We start from the raw sequence: 19045 nt of genomic DNA, 5'->3' as shown, positions 1-19045 counted from the left end.
TCTCTATATACATCAGTCTCTCTATATACATCAGTCTCTCTCTATACATCAGTCTCTATACATCAGTCTCTCTCTATACACCAGTCTCTATATATACATCAGTCTCTCTCTATACATCAGTCTCTATATATACATCGTGTCTCTCTCTATACATCAGTCTCTCTCTATACATCAGTCTCTCTCTATACACCAGTCTCTCTCTATACATCAGTCTCTCTATACATCAGTCTCTCTCTATACATCAGTCTCTCTCTATACATCAGTCTCTCTCTATACATCAGTCTCTCTCTATATACATCAGTCTCTCTCTATACACCAGTCTCTCTCTATACATCAGTCTCTCTATACATCAGTCTCTCTCTATACATCAGTCTCTCTCTATACATCAGTCTCTCTCTATACACCAGTCTCTCTATACATCAGTCTCTCTCTATACATCAGTCTCTCTATACATCAGTCTCTCTCTATACATCAGTCTCTCTATATACACCAGTCTCTCTCTATACATCAAAAAAGGTTTTAACAAATCAAAATATATTTTAAATTGGAGATTCTTCAAAGTCTTCACCCTTTGCCTTGATGACAGCTTTGCACATTCTTTGCATTCTCTCAAACAGCTTCACCTGGAATGCTTTTCCAAAAATCTTTGTCTGGTACTGTACTTCAGTCATTATTTTTCAACCACAGATTTAACTCTTCAACCACAGATGTAACTGTTCTAGTAATCATTTGTAATGAAAATACATTTCATTTGTAAAGTTTCACACCGAAATGCGCTTAAGAAAATAATACACTAATAATAATAATAAAAAAACAAATCCAAAACACAGAACATCGTACACCATGTCGTCTGATCCAGTGGAGAACAGAATGTATTCTAGAACTGTTTTCTCTCTTCGTCTGATCCAGTGGAGAACAGAATGTATTCTAGAACTGTTTTCTCTCTTCGTCTGATCCAGTGGAGAACAGAATGTATTCTAGAACTGTTTTCTCTCTTCGTCTGATCCAGTGGAGAACAGAATGTATTCTAGAACTGTTTTCTCTCTTCTGTCTACTCTAGACTCAGAAGATGATGGTGGCAGTCTGCTGATTCTACTGGCCCTGTTCGCTGGTATCATCCTGGCCCTGGTGTCCTCTCTATCGGTCCTCATGTGGTGAGATAGTATACCATTTATCTGGTCCTGGTGTCCTCTCTATCGGTCCTCATGTGGTGAGATAGTATACCATTTATCTGGTCCTGGTGTCCTCTCTATCGGTCCTCATCTGGTGAGATAGTATACCATTTATCTGGTCCTGGTGTCCTCTCTATCGGTCCTCATGTGGTGAGATAGTATACCATTTATCTGGTCCTGGTGTCCTCTCTATCGGTCCTCATCTGGTGAGATAATATACCATTTATCTGGTCCTGGTGTCCTCTATCTCATATAATAAGATCCTTATACCTGTTATCCTAGTCTAAATCACACACACTGTAATACACAGTTTCTATAGCAAGTGAATTTAAACATTTATTCACATGTAAATATTAATCTTATTTTGTTTTTATTATAGGGTGAGGCAACGGAGGCGGGACAATGTGACAAAACAGGAACTAACCTCAATGGTGAAGATGAAGTCCATGCCAATCTAAAGTGAGCAAGCCTTGACCTCTAACCTCTAAACCTTATCACTGACCTCTAAACTCTAACCCTTAACACTGACCTCTAACCCTTATTACTGAACTCTAACCTATCATCCTTATCACTGACCTCTAACCTATAACCCTTATCACTGACCTCTAACCCTTATCACTGACCTCTAACCTCTAAAAAGAGTGCTCGCAATTTCAACCAACCACGGCACATTTACCATGTAATAGGGTTGAATCAAGCCATACCACTAGATCACCTGTAGTCCACACACAGAGACACGTACAATGCTCTCCCTCGCCCTCCATTTGGCAAATCTGACCATAACTCCATCCTCCTGATTCCCGCTAACAAGTAAAAACTCAAACAGGAAGTACCAGTGACGTGTTCAATATGAAACAGATGCTAAGCTACAGGACTGTTTCGCTACAACAGACAGGAATACGGGATTCGTCTGATGGCATTGAGGAGTATATGTGCATTAATGACGTCGTCCCCACAGTGACTGTACGTACATATCCCAACCAGAAGCCATGGATTACAGGCAACATCCTCACTGAGCTATAGGCCGCTTTCAAGGAGCTGTTACACTAATCCGGACGCTTATAATAAATACTGCTATGCCCTCCGACAAACCAACAAACAGGCAAAGCATCAATACAGGACTAAGATTGTATCCTACTCCATCAGCTCTGACGCTCGTCAGATGTAGCAGGGCTTGAAAACTATTACAGACTACAAAGGGAAACTCAGCCGCGAGCTTCCCAGTGATGTGAGCCTACCAGACGAGCTAAACGCCTTCTATGCTTGCTTCAAGGCAAGGAACATTGAACCATGCATGAGAGCAACAGCTGTTCCAGACGACTGTGTGATCACGCTCTCTGTAGCCGACATGAGAAAGACCTTTAAACAGGTCAACATTCACAAGGCCGCAGGGCCAGACAGATTATCAGGACGGTTGCTCCGGGCATGTGCTGATCAACTGGCAGGTGTTTTCACTGATATTTTCAACCTCTCACTGATCCAGAATGTAATACCAACATGTTTCAAGCAGACTACCATAGTCCCTGTGCCCAAGAACACCAATTTAACCTGCCTAAATGCACTCACGTCTGTAGCCATGAAGTGCTTTGAAAGGCTGGAAATGGCTCACATCAACACCATCATCCCAAACACACTAGACCCACTCCAATTTCCATACCGCCCAAACAGATCCACAGATGACAATCTTTATTGCACTCCACACTGCCCTTTCCCACCTGGACAAAAGGAACACCTACATGAGAATGCTATTCATTGATTACAGCTCAGCATTCAACACCATAGTACCCTCAAAGCTCATCACTAAGCTAAGGACCCTGGGACTAAACACCTCCCTCTGCAACAGGATCCTGGACTTCCTGATGGGCCGCCCCCAGGTGGTAAGGGTAGGTAACAACGCATCTGCCACACTGACCTTCAACACGGGGGTCCTTCAGGGGTGCGTGTTTAGTCCCCTCCAAACTCCCTGTACATCCACAACTGTGTGGCCGCACAACGACTCCAACACCATCTTTAAGTTTGCTGACGACGCGGTGGTTGTAGGCCTGACCACGCGGCGGTTGTAGGCCTGACCACGCGGCGGTTGTAGGCCTGATCACGCGGCGGTTGTAGGCCTGACCACGCGGCGGTTGTAGGCCTGACCACGCAGCGGTTGTAGGCCTGACCACAGATGACAATGAGTCTATAGGGAGGAGGTCAGACACCTGGCAGTGTCAGCAAGACAAAGGAGCTGATCGTGGACTATAGAAAACGGAGGGCCGAGCCCCCATTCACATCGACGGGGCTGTAGTGAAGTTGAGAGCTTCAAGTCCACATCAAAAAGGATCTATCACGGTTCACACACACCAACACAGTCATGAAGAGGTCACAACAACACCTCTTCCTCCTCAGGAGCCTGAAAAAATTTGGCGTGGGCCCTCAGATCCTCAAAACGTTATACTGCTGCACCATTGAGAGCATCTTGACTGGCTACATCACTGGGGCTGAGTTCCCTGCCATCCAGGTCCTCTGTACCAGGCGGTGTCAGAGGAAGGCACTAAAAGTTATCAAAGACTCCAGCCCCCTAAATCATAAACGATTCTCTCTGCTACAGCACAGAAAGCGCTACCGATGTACCAAGTCTGGAACCAACAGGACCCTGAACAGCTTCTACCCCCAAGCCATAAGACTGTTAAATAGTTAGTTGAATAGTTAACCACCTGGACTATCAATAGCTCAATTACCTCGTACCCCTGCACATCGAGGAGAGAGAAGGGAAGAGGAGGAGAGAGAAGGGAAGTGGAGGAGAGAGAAGGGAAGAAGAGGAGAGAGAAGGGAAGAAGAGGAGAGAGAAGGGAAGAAGAGGAGAGAGAAGGGAAGAGGAGGAGAGAGAAGGGAAGAGGAGGAGAGAGAAGGGAAGAGGAGGAGAGAGAAGGGAAGAGGAGGAGAGAGAAGGGAAGAGGAGGAGAGAGAAGGGAAGAGGAGGAGAGAGGAGGAGAGAGAAGGGAAGAGGAGGAGAGAGAAGGGAAGAAGAGGAGAGAGAAGGGAAGAAGAGGAGAGAGAAGGGAAGAGGAGGAGAGAGAAGGGAAGAGGAAGAGAGAGAAGGGAAGAAGAGGAGGAGAGAGAAGGGAAGAAGAGGAGGAGAGAGAAGGGAAGAAGAGGAGGAGAGAGAAGGGAAGAGGAGGAGAGAGAAGGGAAGAGGAGTGAGAAGGGAAGAGGAGGAGAGAGAAGGGAATTGGAGGAGAGAGAAGGGAATTGGAGGAGAGAGAAGGGAAGAGGAGGAGAGAGAAGGGAAGAGGAGGAGAGAGAAGGGAAGTGAGAGAAGGGAAGAAGGGAGGAGAGAGAAGGGAAGAGGAAGAGAGAAGGGAAGAGGAGGAGAGAGAAGGGAAGAGAGAGAGAGGGAGGAGAGAGAGAGAAGGGAAGGAGAGAGAGAAGGGAAGGGAGAGAGAGGGGAGGAGAGAGAAGGGAAGAAGAGGAGAGAGAAGGGAAGAGGAGGAGAGAGAAGGGAAGAAGAGGGAGAGAGAAGGGAAGAGGAGGAGGAGAGAAGAGAAGAGAGAAGGAGAGAGAAGGGAAGAAGAGGAGAGAGAAGGGAAGAAGAGGAGAGAGAAGGGAAGAAGAGGAGAGAGAAGGGAAGAAGGGAGGGAGAGAAGGGAAGAGAGAGGAGAGAGAAGGGGAAGAGAGAGAGAGAGAGAAGGGAAGAGAGAAGGGAAGAGAGGAGAGAAGGGAAGAGGAGGAGAGAGAAGGGAAGAAGAGGAGAGAGAAGGGAAGAGGAGGAGAGAGAAGGGAATTGGAGGAGAGAGAAGGAAGAGGAGGAGAGAGAAGGGAAGTGGAGGAGAGAGAAGGAGAGAAGAAGGGAAGAGGGGAGAGGGAGGAGAGAGAAGGGAAGAAGAGGAGAGAGAAGGGAAGAGGAGGAGAGAGAAGGGAAGAGGAGGAGAGAGAAGGGAAGAGAGGAACAACACATAAATCACATGTAATAATGCCTTTCTCTGACAGACAGGCCCTGCATAATGACAGAGGCCGGGTGATGAATATAGAGAAGACAGACAGACAGAGAGACATATATTATAGTTAGGGTTGTAGTAAAAAACAACTCCTCTTCATATATTATAGTTACTTCCTCTTCCCTTTTTGTTACTCATTGGGTATTTATTTTTACTTTTTAAACGTTTCTATTATTTCTCTATTTTATTTCTCTCTGTGTTGTTGGGAAGGGACCTTAAGTAAACATTTCACTGTTAGTCTATACCTGTTGTTTACCAAGCATGTGACTAGATGTGATTTGACTAACCCCAACTCTCATCCACCCACAGTACTACTGAACCCATCTGTGATCTCTACGAGTTGGTGTGAAGATGGCTTTTGTAGCCTCGTATTGTCTGTCTGTCTGTCCGTCCGTCCGTCCGTCTGTGTCTGTCTGTCTTCCTTCTCTATATCCATCAGACAGCTCTGTCATTATGCAGGGTCTGTCTGTCTGTCCGCTTCCTTCCCCCTTCTCTCCTCCTATCTAACCTCCTCCCTCCTCTTCTCAGCCTAGGTTGGCCCCTCCTCTCAGCCCTTATAGGGCCACACCAGGCCACACCCCCAACAGATGGGTGCAGCATCCACACAACACGACCCACAATCCACCATGCTACCCGCAAGCCATCTGGGACGTGTGCCGTGCCTGATCGCTGCCTGCCAACGAACAGACATGTTGCAACCAATGACTGACTCCTCCCACTGGAGTTTAACATCATCTGATTGGCTATGAGGCTCAACACTACGTACTGTACAGTATGGAGCACCAACTAACAACATACCTGTCCTCCTCCCCTGAACTTCACTGACCGAACATAGGTTCTGGTCTCTACCTTTCACATAGTTTTTCTTTTCTGTGTACCTGATGATCTCATGGTCCTTCATTCATTTCAACTGTAAGAAGCATCACAGGGCATTATTGTATAGACCGATTGGCATTATAAACTGTTTTAGACTGTTTATGAAGAGGGTATAGATAGATTGGCATTCTGCAGAATAGAGACTCTGCAATTCAGAGGAGAAGGAACGGACTGCAAACAAGGCTGCTGCTATTGGTCATTGGATGAAAAGGAGGGAACAGAGTTCGGCCATATCCATGCTGGCCAATCACTAGCAGTGTCTGGATGACGTCATAACTTCCTGTATATCTGCATAGTTGCGTTAAATGAGTCAATGGAACACAGATGTTTTATTGACGAGACTGGAACACATTCAACAATCTGATCTAACAAAATAGATTTTCGTCAAATCTGTCATGATTTATGTATTGTAACAAGCCCACAATGTGGTTACTTACAGACTCCACCAGACTAGACTAGACTCCACCAGACTAGACTAGACTCCACCAGACTAGAGTAGACTAGACTCCACCAGACTAGACCAGACTCCACCAGACCAGACCAGACTCCACCAGACCAGAATCCACCAGACCAGAATCCACCAGACCAGAATCCACCAGACCAGACTCCGCCAGACCAGACTCGACTCCACCAGACTCCACCAGACTAGACCAGACTCCACCAGACCAGAATCCACCAGACCAGACTCCGCCAGACCAGACTCGACTCCACCAGACTAGACTAGACTCCACCAGACCAGACTCCACCAGACTAGAGTAGACTAGACTCCACCAGACTAGACTAGACTCCACCAGACCAGACTCCACCAGACTAGAGTAGACTGGACTCCACCAGACTAGAGTAGACTAGACTCCACCAGACTCGACTAGACTCCACCAGACTAGAGTAGACTAGACTAGACTCCACCAGACCAGACTAGACTCCACCAGACTAGACTAGACTCCACCAGACTAGACTAGACTCCACCAGACCAGACTACAATCCACCAGACTAGAGTAGACTAGACTCCACCAGACTAGACTTCACCAGACTAGACTCCACCAGACTAGAGTAGACTAGACTCCACCAGACTAGAGTAGACTAGACTCCACCAGACTAGACTCCCCCAGACTAGAGTAGACTAGACTCCACCAGACTAGACTAGACTCCACCAGACTAGAGTAGACTAGACTCCACCAGACCAGACTAGACCACCAGACTAGAGTAGACTAGACTCCACCAGACTAGAGTAGACTAGACTCCACCAGACTAGAGTAGACCAGACTAGAGTAGACTAGACTCCACCAGACTAGACTAGACTCCACCAGACTAGAGTAGACTAGACTCCACCAGACTAGAGTAGACTCCACTAGAGTAGACCAGACTAGAGCAGACTAGAGTAGACTAGACTAGACTCCACCAGACTAGACTAGACTCCACCAGACTAGAATAGACTAGACTCCACCAGACTAGACTAGACTCCACCAGACTAGAGTAGACTAGACTCCACCAGACTAGACTAGACTCCACCAGACTAGAGTAGACTAGACTCCACCAGACTAGAGTAGACTAGACTAGAGCAGACTATACTCCACCAGACTAAACTAGACTCCACCAGACTAGAGTAGACTAGACTCCACCAGACTAGACTAGACTCCACAAGACTAGAGTAGACTAGACTCCACCAGACTAGAGTAGACCAGACTAGAGCAGACTATACTCCACCAGACTAAACTAGACTCCACCAGACTAGAGTAGACTAGACTCCACCAGACTAGAGTAGACCAGACTAGAGCAGACTATACTCCACCAGACTAAACTAGACTCCACCAGACTAGAGTAGACTAGACTCCACCAGACTAGAGTAGACTAGACTCCACCAGACTAGAGTAGACTAGACTAGACTCCACCAGACTAGAGTAGACCAGACTAGACTCCACCAGACCCTAGAACTTCACCAGACCAGACTAGAGTAGACCAGACTAGACTCCACCAGACCAGACTAGTAGACCAGACTAGACTCCACCAGACTAGATAGACTCCACCAGACCTTAGATTCACCAGACCAGACTACACTCCACCAGACTAGGTAGACTAGACTCCACCAGACTAGACTTCACCAGACTAGACTCCACCAGACTAGTTTAGACTAGACTCCACCAGACTAGAGTAGACTAGACTCCACCAGAGAAGGAAGACTCCCCAGACTAGAGTAGACTATTGGACTCCACCAGACTAGACTAGACTCCACCAGACTAGAGTAGACTAGACTCCACCAGACTAGAGTAGACTAGACTCCACCAGACTAAGTAGACTAGACTCCACCAGATGAGTCAATGGAACACAGACTGTTTTATTAGACCAGACTAGGCAGACTACATTCAACAATCTGACTCCAACAAAATAGACTAGACTCCAAAGACTAGAATAGACTAGACTCCACCAGACTAGACTAGACTCCACCAGACTAGAGTAGACTAGACTCCACCAGACTAGACTAGACTCCACCAGACTAGACTAGACTCCACCAGACTAGACTAGAGCAGACTATACTCCACCAGACTAAACTAGACTCCACCAGACTAGAGTAGACTAGACTCCACCAGACTAGAGTAGACTAGACTCCACCAGACTAGAGTAGACCAGACTAGAGCAGACTATACTCCACCAGACTAAACTAGACTCCACCAGACTAGAGTAGACTAGACTCCACCAGACTAGAGCAGACTATACTCCACCAGACTAAACTAGACTCCACCAGACTAGAGTAGACTAGACTCCACCAGACTAGACTAGACTCCACAAGACTAGAGTAGACTAGACTCCACCAGACTAGACTAGACTAGACCAGACTCCACCAGACTAGACTAGACCAGACCAGACTCCACCAGACCGGACTAGAGTAGACCAGACTCGACTCCACCAGACCAGACTAGAGTAGACCAGACTAGACTCCACCAGACCAGACTAGAGTAGACCAGACTAGACTCCACCAGACTAGAGTAGACTAGACTCCACCAGACTAGACCAGACTCCACCAGACCAGACCAGACTCCACCAGACCAGAATCCACCAGACCAGAATCCACCAGACCAGAATCCACCAGACCAGACTCCGCCAGACCAGACTCGACTCCACCAGACTAGACCAGACTCCACCAGACTAGACCAGACTCCACCAGACCAGAATCCACCAGACCAGACTCCGCCAGACCAGACTCGACTCCACCAGACTAGACTAGACTCCACCAGACCAGACTCCACCAGACTAGAGTAGACTAGACTCCACCAGACTAGACTAGACTAGACTCCACCAGACCAGACTCCACCAGACTAGACTCCACCAGACTAGACTAGACTAGACTCCACCAGACCAGACTAGACTCCACCAGACTAGACTCCACCAGACTAGACTCCACCAGACCAGACTAGACTCCACCAGACCAGACTAGACTCCACCAGACTAGACTAGACTCCACCAGACTAGACTAGACTCCACCAGACCAGACTACACTCCACCAGACTAGAGTAGACTAGACTCCACCAGACTAGACTTCACCAGACTAGACTCCACCAGACTAGAGTAGACTAGACTCCACCAGACTAGAGTAGACTAGACTCCACCAGACTAGACTCCCCCAGACTAGAGTAGACTAGACTCCACCAGACTAGACTAGACTCCACCAGACTAGAGTAGACTAGACTCCACCAGACCAGACTAGACCACCAGACTAGAGTAGACTAGACTCCACCAGACTAGAGTAGACTAGACTCCACCAGACTAGAGTAGACCAGACTAGAGTAGACTAGACTCCACCAGACTAGACTAGACTCCACCAGACTAGAGTAGACTAGACTCCACCAGACTAGAGTAGACTAGACTCCACCAGACTAGAGTAGACTAGACTCCACCAGACTAGAGTAGACTAGACTCCACTAGAGTAGACCAGACTAGAGCAGACCAGAGTAGACTAGACTAGACTCCACCAGACTAGAATAGACTAGACTCCACCAGACTAGACTAGACTCCACCAGACTAGAGTAGACTAGACTCCACCAGACTAGACTAGACTCCACCAGACTAGAGTAGACTAGACTCCACCAGACTAGACTAGACTCCACAAGACTAGAGTAGACTAGACTCCACCAGACTAGACTAGACTCCACAAGACTAGAGTAGACTAGACTAGAGCAGACTATACTCCACCAGACTAAACTAGACTCCACCAGACTAGAGTAGACTAGACTCCACCAGACTAGACTAGACTCCACAAGACTAGAGTAGACAGACTACCAGACTAGACTCCACCAGACTAGAAACTAGACTCCACCAGACTAGAGTAAACTAGACTCCACCAGACTAGAGTAGACTAGACTCCACCAGACTAGAGTAGACCAGACTAGAGCAGACTATACTCCACCAGACTAAACTAGACTCCACCAGACTAGAGTAGACTAGACTCCACCAGACTAGAGTAGACTAGACTCCACCAGACTAGAGTAGACTAGACTCCACCAGACTAGAGTAGACTAGACTAGACTCCACCAGACTAGAGTAGACCAGACTAGACTCCACCAGACCGGACTAGAGTAGACCAGACTCGACTCCACCAGACCAGACTAGAGTAGACCAGACTAGACTCCACCAGACCAGACTAGAGTAGACCAGACTAGACTCCACCAGACTAGAGTAGACCAGACTAGACTCCACCAGACCAGACTAGACTCCACCAGACTAGACTCCACCATACTAGAGTAGACCAGACTAGACCAGACTCGACTCCACCAGACCAGACTAGAGTAGACCAGACTAGACTCCACCAGACTAGAGTAGACCAGACTAGAGTAGACCAGACTAGACTCCACCAGACGAGACTAGACTCCACCAGACCAGACTAGACCAGACTACCACTACCCGTCTGTGTGCCTTTCTCCCATGGTCTGGAGGTGTAGAGGATTGATATCTACAGAGTCCCAGCCCTGACAACCTTTACAGTTTCATGACCCCCCCATGGCCATGATATCTACAGAGTCCCAGCCCTGACAACCTTTACAGTTTCATGACCCCCCCATGGCCATGATATCTACAGAGTCCCAGCCCTGACAACCTTTACAGTTTCATGACCCCCATGGCCATGATATCTACAGAGTCCCAGCCCTGACAACCTTTACAGTTTCATGACCCCCCCATGGCCATGATATCTACAGAGTCCCAGCCCTGACAACCTTTACAGTTTCATGACCCCCCCATGGCCATGATATCTACAGAGTCCCAGCCCTGACAACCTTTACAGTTTCATGACCCCCCCATGGCCATGATATCTACAGAGTCCCAGCCCTGACAACCTTTACAGTTTCATGACCCCCCCATGGCCATGATATCTACAGAGTCCCAGCCCTGACAACCTTTACAGTTTCATGACCCCCCCATGGCCATGATATCTACAAAGCCCCAGCCCTGACAACCTTTACAGTTTCATGACCCCCCCATGGCCATGATATCTACAGAGTCCCAGCCCTGACAACCTTTACAGTTTCATGACCCCCCATGGCCATGATATCTACAGAGTCCCAGCCCTGACAACCTTTACAGTCACATGACCTCCCCCTCCCCCCATGGCCAATACATCTACAGAGTCCCAGCCCTGACAACCTTTACAGTCACATGACCTCCCCCCCATGGCCAAGACATCTACAGAGTCCCAGCCCTGACAACCTTTACAGTTTCATGACCCCCATGGCCATGATATCTACAGAGTCCCAGCCCTGACAACCTTTACAGTTTCATGACCTCCCCCTCCCCCCATGGCCATGATATCTACAGAGTCCCAGCCCTGACAACCTTTACAGTCACATGACCTCCCCCTCCCCCCATGGCCAAGACATCTACAGAGTCCCAGCCCTGACAACCTTTACAGTTTCATGACCCCCATGGCCATGATATCTACCCCCCAATGGCCATGGCCATGATATCTACAGAGTCCCAGCCCTGACAACATTTACAGTTTCATGACCCCCTCCCCCCATGGCCATGATATCTACAGAGTCCCAGCCCTGACAACCTTTACAGTTTCATGACCCCCCCATGGCCATGATATCTACAGAGTCCCAGCCCTGACAACCTTTACAGTTTCATGACCCCCCATGGCCATGATATCTACAGAGTCCCAGCCCTGACAACCTTTACAGTTTCATGACCCCCCCATGGCCATGATATCTACAGAGTCCCAGCCCTGACAACCTTTACAGTTTCATGACTCCCCCCCATGGCCATGATATCTACAGAGTCCCAGCCCTGACAACCTTTACAGTTTCATGACCCCCCATGGCCATGATATCTACAAAGTCCCAGCCCTGACAACCTTTACAGTTTCATGACCCCCCCATGGCCATGATATCTACAGAGTCCCAGCCCTGACAACCTTTACAGTTTCATGACCCCCCCATGGCCATGATATCTACAGAGTCCCAGCCCTGACAACCTTTACAGTTTCATGACCCCCCCATGGCCATGATATCTACAGAGTCCCAGCCCTGACAACCTTTACAGTTTCATGACCCCCATGGCCATGATATCTACAGAGTCCCAGCCCTGACAACCTTTACAGTTTCATGACCCCCATGGCCATGATATCTACAGAGTCCCAGCCCTGACAACCTTTACAGTTTCATGACCCCCCTCCCCCCCATGGCCATGATATCTACAGAGTCCCAGCCCTGACAACCTTTACAGTTTCATGACCCCCCCATGGCCATGATATCTACAGAGTCCCAGCCCTGACAACCTTTACAGTTTCATGACCCCCCATGGCCATGATATCTACAGAGTCCCAGCCCTGACAACCTTTACAGTTTCATGACCCCCCATGGCCATGATATCTACAGAGTCCCAGCCCTGACAACCTTTACAGTTTCATGACCCCCCATGGCCATGATATCTACAGAGTCCCAGCCCTGACAACCTTTACAGTTTCATGACCCCCATGGCCATGATATCTACAGAGTCCCAGCCCTGACAACCTTTACAGTTTCATGACCCCCCCCCATGGCCATGATATCTACAGAGTCCCAGCCCTGACAACCTTTACAGTTTCATGACCCCCCCATGGCCATGATATCTACAGAGTCCCAGCCCTGACAACCTTTACAGTTTCATGACTCCCCCCCATGGCCATGATATCTACAGAGTCCCAGCCCTGACAACCTTTACAGTTTCATGACTCCCCCCATGGCCATGATATCTACAGAGTCCCAGCCCTGACAACCTTTACAGTTTCATGACCCCCCATGGCCATGATATCTACAAAGTCCCAGCCCTGACAACCTTTACAGTTTCATGACCCCCCATGGCCATGATATCTACAGAGTCCCAGCCCTGACAACCTTTACAGTTTCATGACCCCCCATGGCCATGATATCTACAGAGTCCCAGCCCTGACAACCTTTACAGTTTCATGACTCCCCCCCATGGCCATGATATCTACAGAGTCCCAGCCCTGACAACCTTTACAGTTTCATGACCCCCCCCATGGCCAAGACAGATGAATATTATGGTTACCCTCTCACCGTCACCCATGAGAGGGATGATTTAAACACTTCAGGTACAACCAGCATGACATCAGTTCTCGTCCCTCCCATTTCCCAACATCCCACAGTGTTATTCTGCTCTAAGTGACAGAGATGTTATTGGTTGGTTCTTTACATCGCTGTGTCGTCATGGGAAACACAACGTGCCTTTGCTCAAACTTCCTTTCTGAGATGATTTCACAACTGTAATGTTCTCTCAAGCTATTACCTATGCATGGATCCTATTGAAGCTTGGCGTATGTTGTATTCTATATTATATTAACCAACAGAATGAAATAGTTCCTATATATTATGTCTTTTTGTTGTTGAGTTCTTTAGCTAAACTGTTATCTATGCACCATTCCCCAGTCAATGATATGAAGCTCAAATACAGTATGTACATATTTCCCAGTCTGTATATTGGTCCCAAATGGCACCCTGTTCCCGTAGTGCTCTAGTTTTGACCAGGCCCATGCAGCTCTGGTCAACAGTAGTGTACTCTAATAGAGATTAGGGTGCCATGTGGGAAACATGTCCTTTCCAACACACGATCATGTTATTTTCATGATTCATAGTAATTAATCATATTCTGTTTTCTGTGTGACGGAAAGTGATTGTCTCATTGATAATCAAAGGGAACATAAGCAATGTATGATTTTTTAAAATCCAAACCCTGATTTAAATCCAGGTCGAATTGAACTTCAGACTTAAAGATGTGTTTGTGATGGATAATGCCCTACCTCTAACAATACATTGTGTTATCTGTGCCAAAGCCTTGCTATGCATATAGAAAATGGCAACTTTTACATGAGTCATGAGTCACCCTCTAGATGTCCTTTAGAGGTCATCCACCGTTTCCCAAAACATACTGAATCCTACAGCTGTCACCATTCAGTTCCCATAACATACTGAATCCTACAGCTGTCACCATTCAGTTCCCATAACATACTGAATCCTACAGCTGTCACCATTCAGTTCCCATAACATACTGAATCCTACAGCTGTCACCATTCAGTTCCCATAACATACTGAATCCTACAGCTGTCACCATTCAGTTCCCATAACATACTGAATCCTACAGCTGTCACCATTCAGTTCCCATAACATACTGAATCCTACAGCTGTCACCATTCAGTTCCCATAACATACTGAATCCTACAGCTGTCACCATTCAGTTCCCATAACATACTGAATCCTACAGCTGTCACACTTCAAGTAGAGTCAGTACAAGTTATACACAAGATATCCCATCAGACTATAGTAGCATTGAGACTCTCTGATTTGTCTGACAGTCACCTGAGATGTCATGTTAACCAGAGATGCTCAGGAAAGATATTGAATAGACAGTGACGACGGCCATGTTGTCTCCTCCACCAGAGCAACATGGATCACATCTCTCTGCGTGGCTGTCTGATTAAATGTTCTCTCCGACTGTCACACAGTGAGTTCTCTCCGACCGTCACACAGTGAGTTCTCTCCGACCGTCACACAGTGAGTTCTCTCCGACCGACCGTCACACAGTGAGTTCTCTCCGACCGTCACACAGTGAGTTGTGATGGTCGGACACATGGTTGACAATGGTGTTTTTACCTGACAGTACTGTAGGGACCAGGTTGAAGAGAGTTTTGGTTGTTGTGATGGTTAGGGTTGTTGTGATGGTTAGGGTTGTTGTGATGGTTAGGGTTGTTGTGATGGTTAGGGTTGTTGTGATGGTTAGGGTTGTTGTGATGGTTAGGGTTGTTGTGATGGTTAGGGTTGTTGTGATGGTTAGGGTTGTTGTGATTGTTAGGGTTGTTGTGATGGTTAAGTTTGTTGTGTTGTGGGGTGGTCTACTGGTGTTGTTCCATGGTCCTGTGGTGGGTGGTGGGGTGGTCTACTGGTGTTGTCCACATGGTCCTGTGGTGGGGTGGTCTACTGGTGTTGTCCACATGGTCCTGTGGTGGGGTGGTATTCAGTCTGGTTGGATAATGTCATTATCTATAAAGGTAAGAAGTCGATTGTTTGTTTGAAGAGAAGCTTCAAGTCTGTTTCATCACAATGCTCTTAACATCTTACCAGAAACAGGCTGACAGATTATTCTGGTGCTGTGGTATCATCTCTGCCTCATCTCGAAAAGGAGGGAGACCTTAGCCTTGATTTTCAGTTTTGGCCCAAGGGCGACATCGGGATTTTGAAATTCAACGGAGGGATGCATTTTTTGTGGGACTAATTGTTTGTTCACATTGTTTGTTCACACGCAATTTACGGAGGCCTCCCGTGTGGCGCAGCGGTCTAAGCTACTGCATCGCAGAGCTAGAAGTGTCATTACAGACCCCGGTTCGATCCCAGGCTGTGTCATAGCTGAAAGGCGTCACGGCCAGCTATTATGAGGCGGCACATAATTGGCCCATTGTCGTTCGGGTTAGGAGAGGGTTTGGCAGGCCAAGATTTCCTTGTCCCTTCGCTCTAGTGCCTCCTGTGGCAGACCAGGCGTAGTGCACGCTGACACGGTCGCCAGGTGTACGGTGTTTCCTCCGACACATTAGAGCAGCTGGTTTCCGGGGATAAGCGGGCATTGTGTCAAGAAACAGTGCTGCTTGGCAGGGTCGTGTTTCGACCTTCGCCTCTCCCGAGTCCTTAGGGGAGTTGCAGCGATGGGACAAGACTGTTACTACCAATTCAGATATCACAAAATTGGGGAGAAAAAAGGGGTAAAAAATTATTTTTTATGTCTCTTGAACTGCTCGCGGGCCGTACTTTGCCCCCCTTGCTCTAAGGTACATGCAGGACTTGGGCAGGACCTGACAGGAGCACCTTAAATGTTCAACTGCTTGAGCTCTTGTTCCTATATTATCTCGAAAGTATTGTGGAGCTCCTGCAGCTAAATATAAGCAGTACTGGGAACCAACATGAGTACCGACACCTATTTCAATCCATGTCAAGCACTGGGTTATATGGAATAGCAATTGTCTTACTCGTGAGAATAGGACATCCTATCACAGGACACTGTCACAACACAACATGCTTGTTTGTTTGAGGCCCTTTTATTATTGGTAAAGACAAACCATTTATTGGGAAAATGGGATATAATTGTGAAAAATGGTATCAAATCAAATTGTATTTGTCACATGTGCCATATAGAACAGATGTTTACTGTGAAATGCTTACTGACGAGCCCTTTACCAACAACGCAGAATTACAAAGTAAGAATTGAATGGTAAAGAAAATGCAATTGAATTCTGCATCGTTCTATTGTCTTTCTAGTATCAATGTTCCACCAAACTCCATATCAGGTCAATATAATAATATACATACCCTGGTCTGGCTCTTGAGATACCCTGGTCTGGCTCTTGAGATACCCTGGTCTGGCTCTTGAGATACCCTGGTCTGGCTCTTGAGATACCCTGGTCTGGCTCTTGAGATACCCTGGTCTGGCTCTTGAGATACCCTGGCCTGGCTCTTGAGATACCCTGGCCTGGCTCTTGAGATACCCTGGCCTGTGTGCCTGGCTCTTGAGATACCCTGGCCTGTGTGCCAGGCTCTTGAGATACCCTGGCCTGTGTGCCAGGCTCTTGAGATACCCTGGCCTGTGTGCCAGGCTCTTGAGATACCCTGGCCTGTGTGCCAGGCTCTTGAGATACCCTGGCCTGTGTGCCAGGCTCTTGACAACTTCTTATGGAATTGCCTTTAAGCTTGAAAATGACATTGGAGTTGGCAAAAGCACAGATCTGGGACCAGGCTATATACGGTGCCTTCGGAAAATATTCAGACCCCTCGACTTTTTCCAAATTTTGTTACGTTACACCCTTATTCTAAAATGTATAAAATAAAAATGTACATAAAGTACCAGTCAAACGTTTGGACACACCTACTCATTCAAGGGTTTTTCTTTATTTTGACTAGTTTCTACACTGTAGAATAATAGTGAAGACATCAAAACTATGAAATAACACACATGGAATCATGTAGTAACGAAAAGTGTTAAACAAATGAAAATATATTTGAGATTCTTCAAAGTAGCCACCCTTCGCCTTGATGACAGATTTGCACACTCTTGGCATTCTCTCAACCAGCTTCATGAGGTAGTCACCTGGAATGCATTTCAATTAACAGGTGTAACTTGCTAAAAGTTAATTTGTGGAATTTCTTTCCTTCTTAATGCGTTTGAGCCAATCAGTTGTGTTGTGACCAGGTAGGGGAGGTATACAGAAGATAGCCATATTTGGTAAAGGACCAAGTCTATATTATGGGAAGAACAGCTCAAATAAGAGAAATGACAGTCCATCATTATTTTAAAACATGAAAGTCAGTCAATACGAAAAATTTCAAGAACTTTGAAAGTTTCTTCAAGTGCAGTCGCAAAAACCATCAAGCTCTATGATGAAACTGGCTCTCATGAGGACCTCCACATGAAAGGAAGACCCAGAGTTACCTCTGCTGCAGAGGATAAGTTCATTGGAGTGGTATTTCAGTTTTGATGTCTTCACTATTATTCTACAATGTAGAAGATAGTAAAATGAAAAGAAAAACCTTTGAATGAGTAGGTGCTCTAAAACTTTTGACCGGTAGTGTATATGTCTTGGACCAGGCTATATATGTATGTCTGTATCTTTTCTGTTGACAATTAATCAGTGTATCATATTTTCTTTATGTGCATAACTGTTGGCTGACCAGCCGTGCCTGACTTGGGCAGGAGTTCTGTTGGCTGACCAGCCGTGCCTGACTTGGGCAGGAGTTCTGTTGGCTGACCAGCCGTGCCTGACTTGGGCAGGAGTTCTGTTGGCTGACCAGCCGTGCCTGACTTGGGCAGGAGTTCTGTTGGCTGACCAGCCGTGCCTGACTTGGGCAGGAGTTCTGTTGGCTGACCAGCCGTGCCTGACTTGGGCAGGAGTTCTGTTGGCTGACCAGCCGTGCCTGACTTGGGCAGGAGTTCTGTTGGCTGACCAGCCGTGCCTGACTTGGGCAGGAGTTCTGTTGGCTGACCAGCCGTGCCTGACTTGGGCAGGAGTTCTGTTGGCTGACCAGCCGTGCCTGACTTGGGCAGGAGTTCTGTTGGCTGACCAGCCGTGCCTGACTTGGGCAGGAGTTCTGTTGGCTGACCAGCCGTGCCTGACTTGGGCAGGAGTTCTGTTGGCTGACCAGCCGTGCCTGACTTGGGCAGGAGTTCTGTTGGCTGACCAGCCGTGCCTGACTTGGGCAGGAGTTCTGTTGGCTGACCAGCCGTGCCTGACTTGGGCAGGAGTTCTGTTGGCTGACCAGCCGTGCCTGACTTGGGCAGGAGCTCACTGGAGCTGAGTACCAGCACCTCAAATGTCCCTCTTATTGAATATTAGCTCAAATGTATTGTGAAGCTCCTGCACCTGAATATAAACAGTACCGGCACCTATTTCAGTCCATGTCAAGCACAGCTGGGCAGCGTGGGAGGGAGGAGCGCTGTTGGTTTTATATAGAGAAAGATAGCTCTGGTCCAGGTTGTGGTTTGTTCTCAACGTCGCCC

The 19045-nt window shown here is 47.5% G+C and overlaps 1 protein-coding gene across 1 annotated transcript in view; it reads left to right on the top strand.

The window, feature by feature from the left end:
• il11ra (interleukin 11 receptor subunit alpha) overlaps nt 1-7933 on the top strand; it is a 122211-nt gene extending 114278 nt beyond the window's left edge. Inside the window, 3 exon segments of the mRNA XM_065007696.1 lie at nt 1061-1154; nt 1552-1631; nt 5678-7933. Of these exon segments, the coding sequence (XP_064863768.1) occupies nt 1061-1154; nt 1552-1630 (173 nt within the window). The 3' untranslated portion in view covers nt 1631; nt 5678-7933.
• Nucleotides 7934-19045: the final 11112 nt, after the last annotated feature.

The sequence above is a fragment of the Oncorhynchus nerka genome, linkage group LG22, assembly GCF_034236695.1.
Source record: "Oncorhynchus nerka isolate Pitt River linkage group LG22, Oner_Uvic_2.0, whole genome shotgun sequence".
Lineage (NCBI taxonomy): Eukaryota > Metazoa > Chordata > Actinopteri > Salmoniformes > Salmonidae > Oncorhynchus > Oncorhynchus nerka.
Note: the sequence above shows the minus strand (reverse complement) of the source record. Positions and strands in the feature narration are given on the sequence as shown.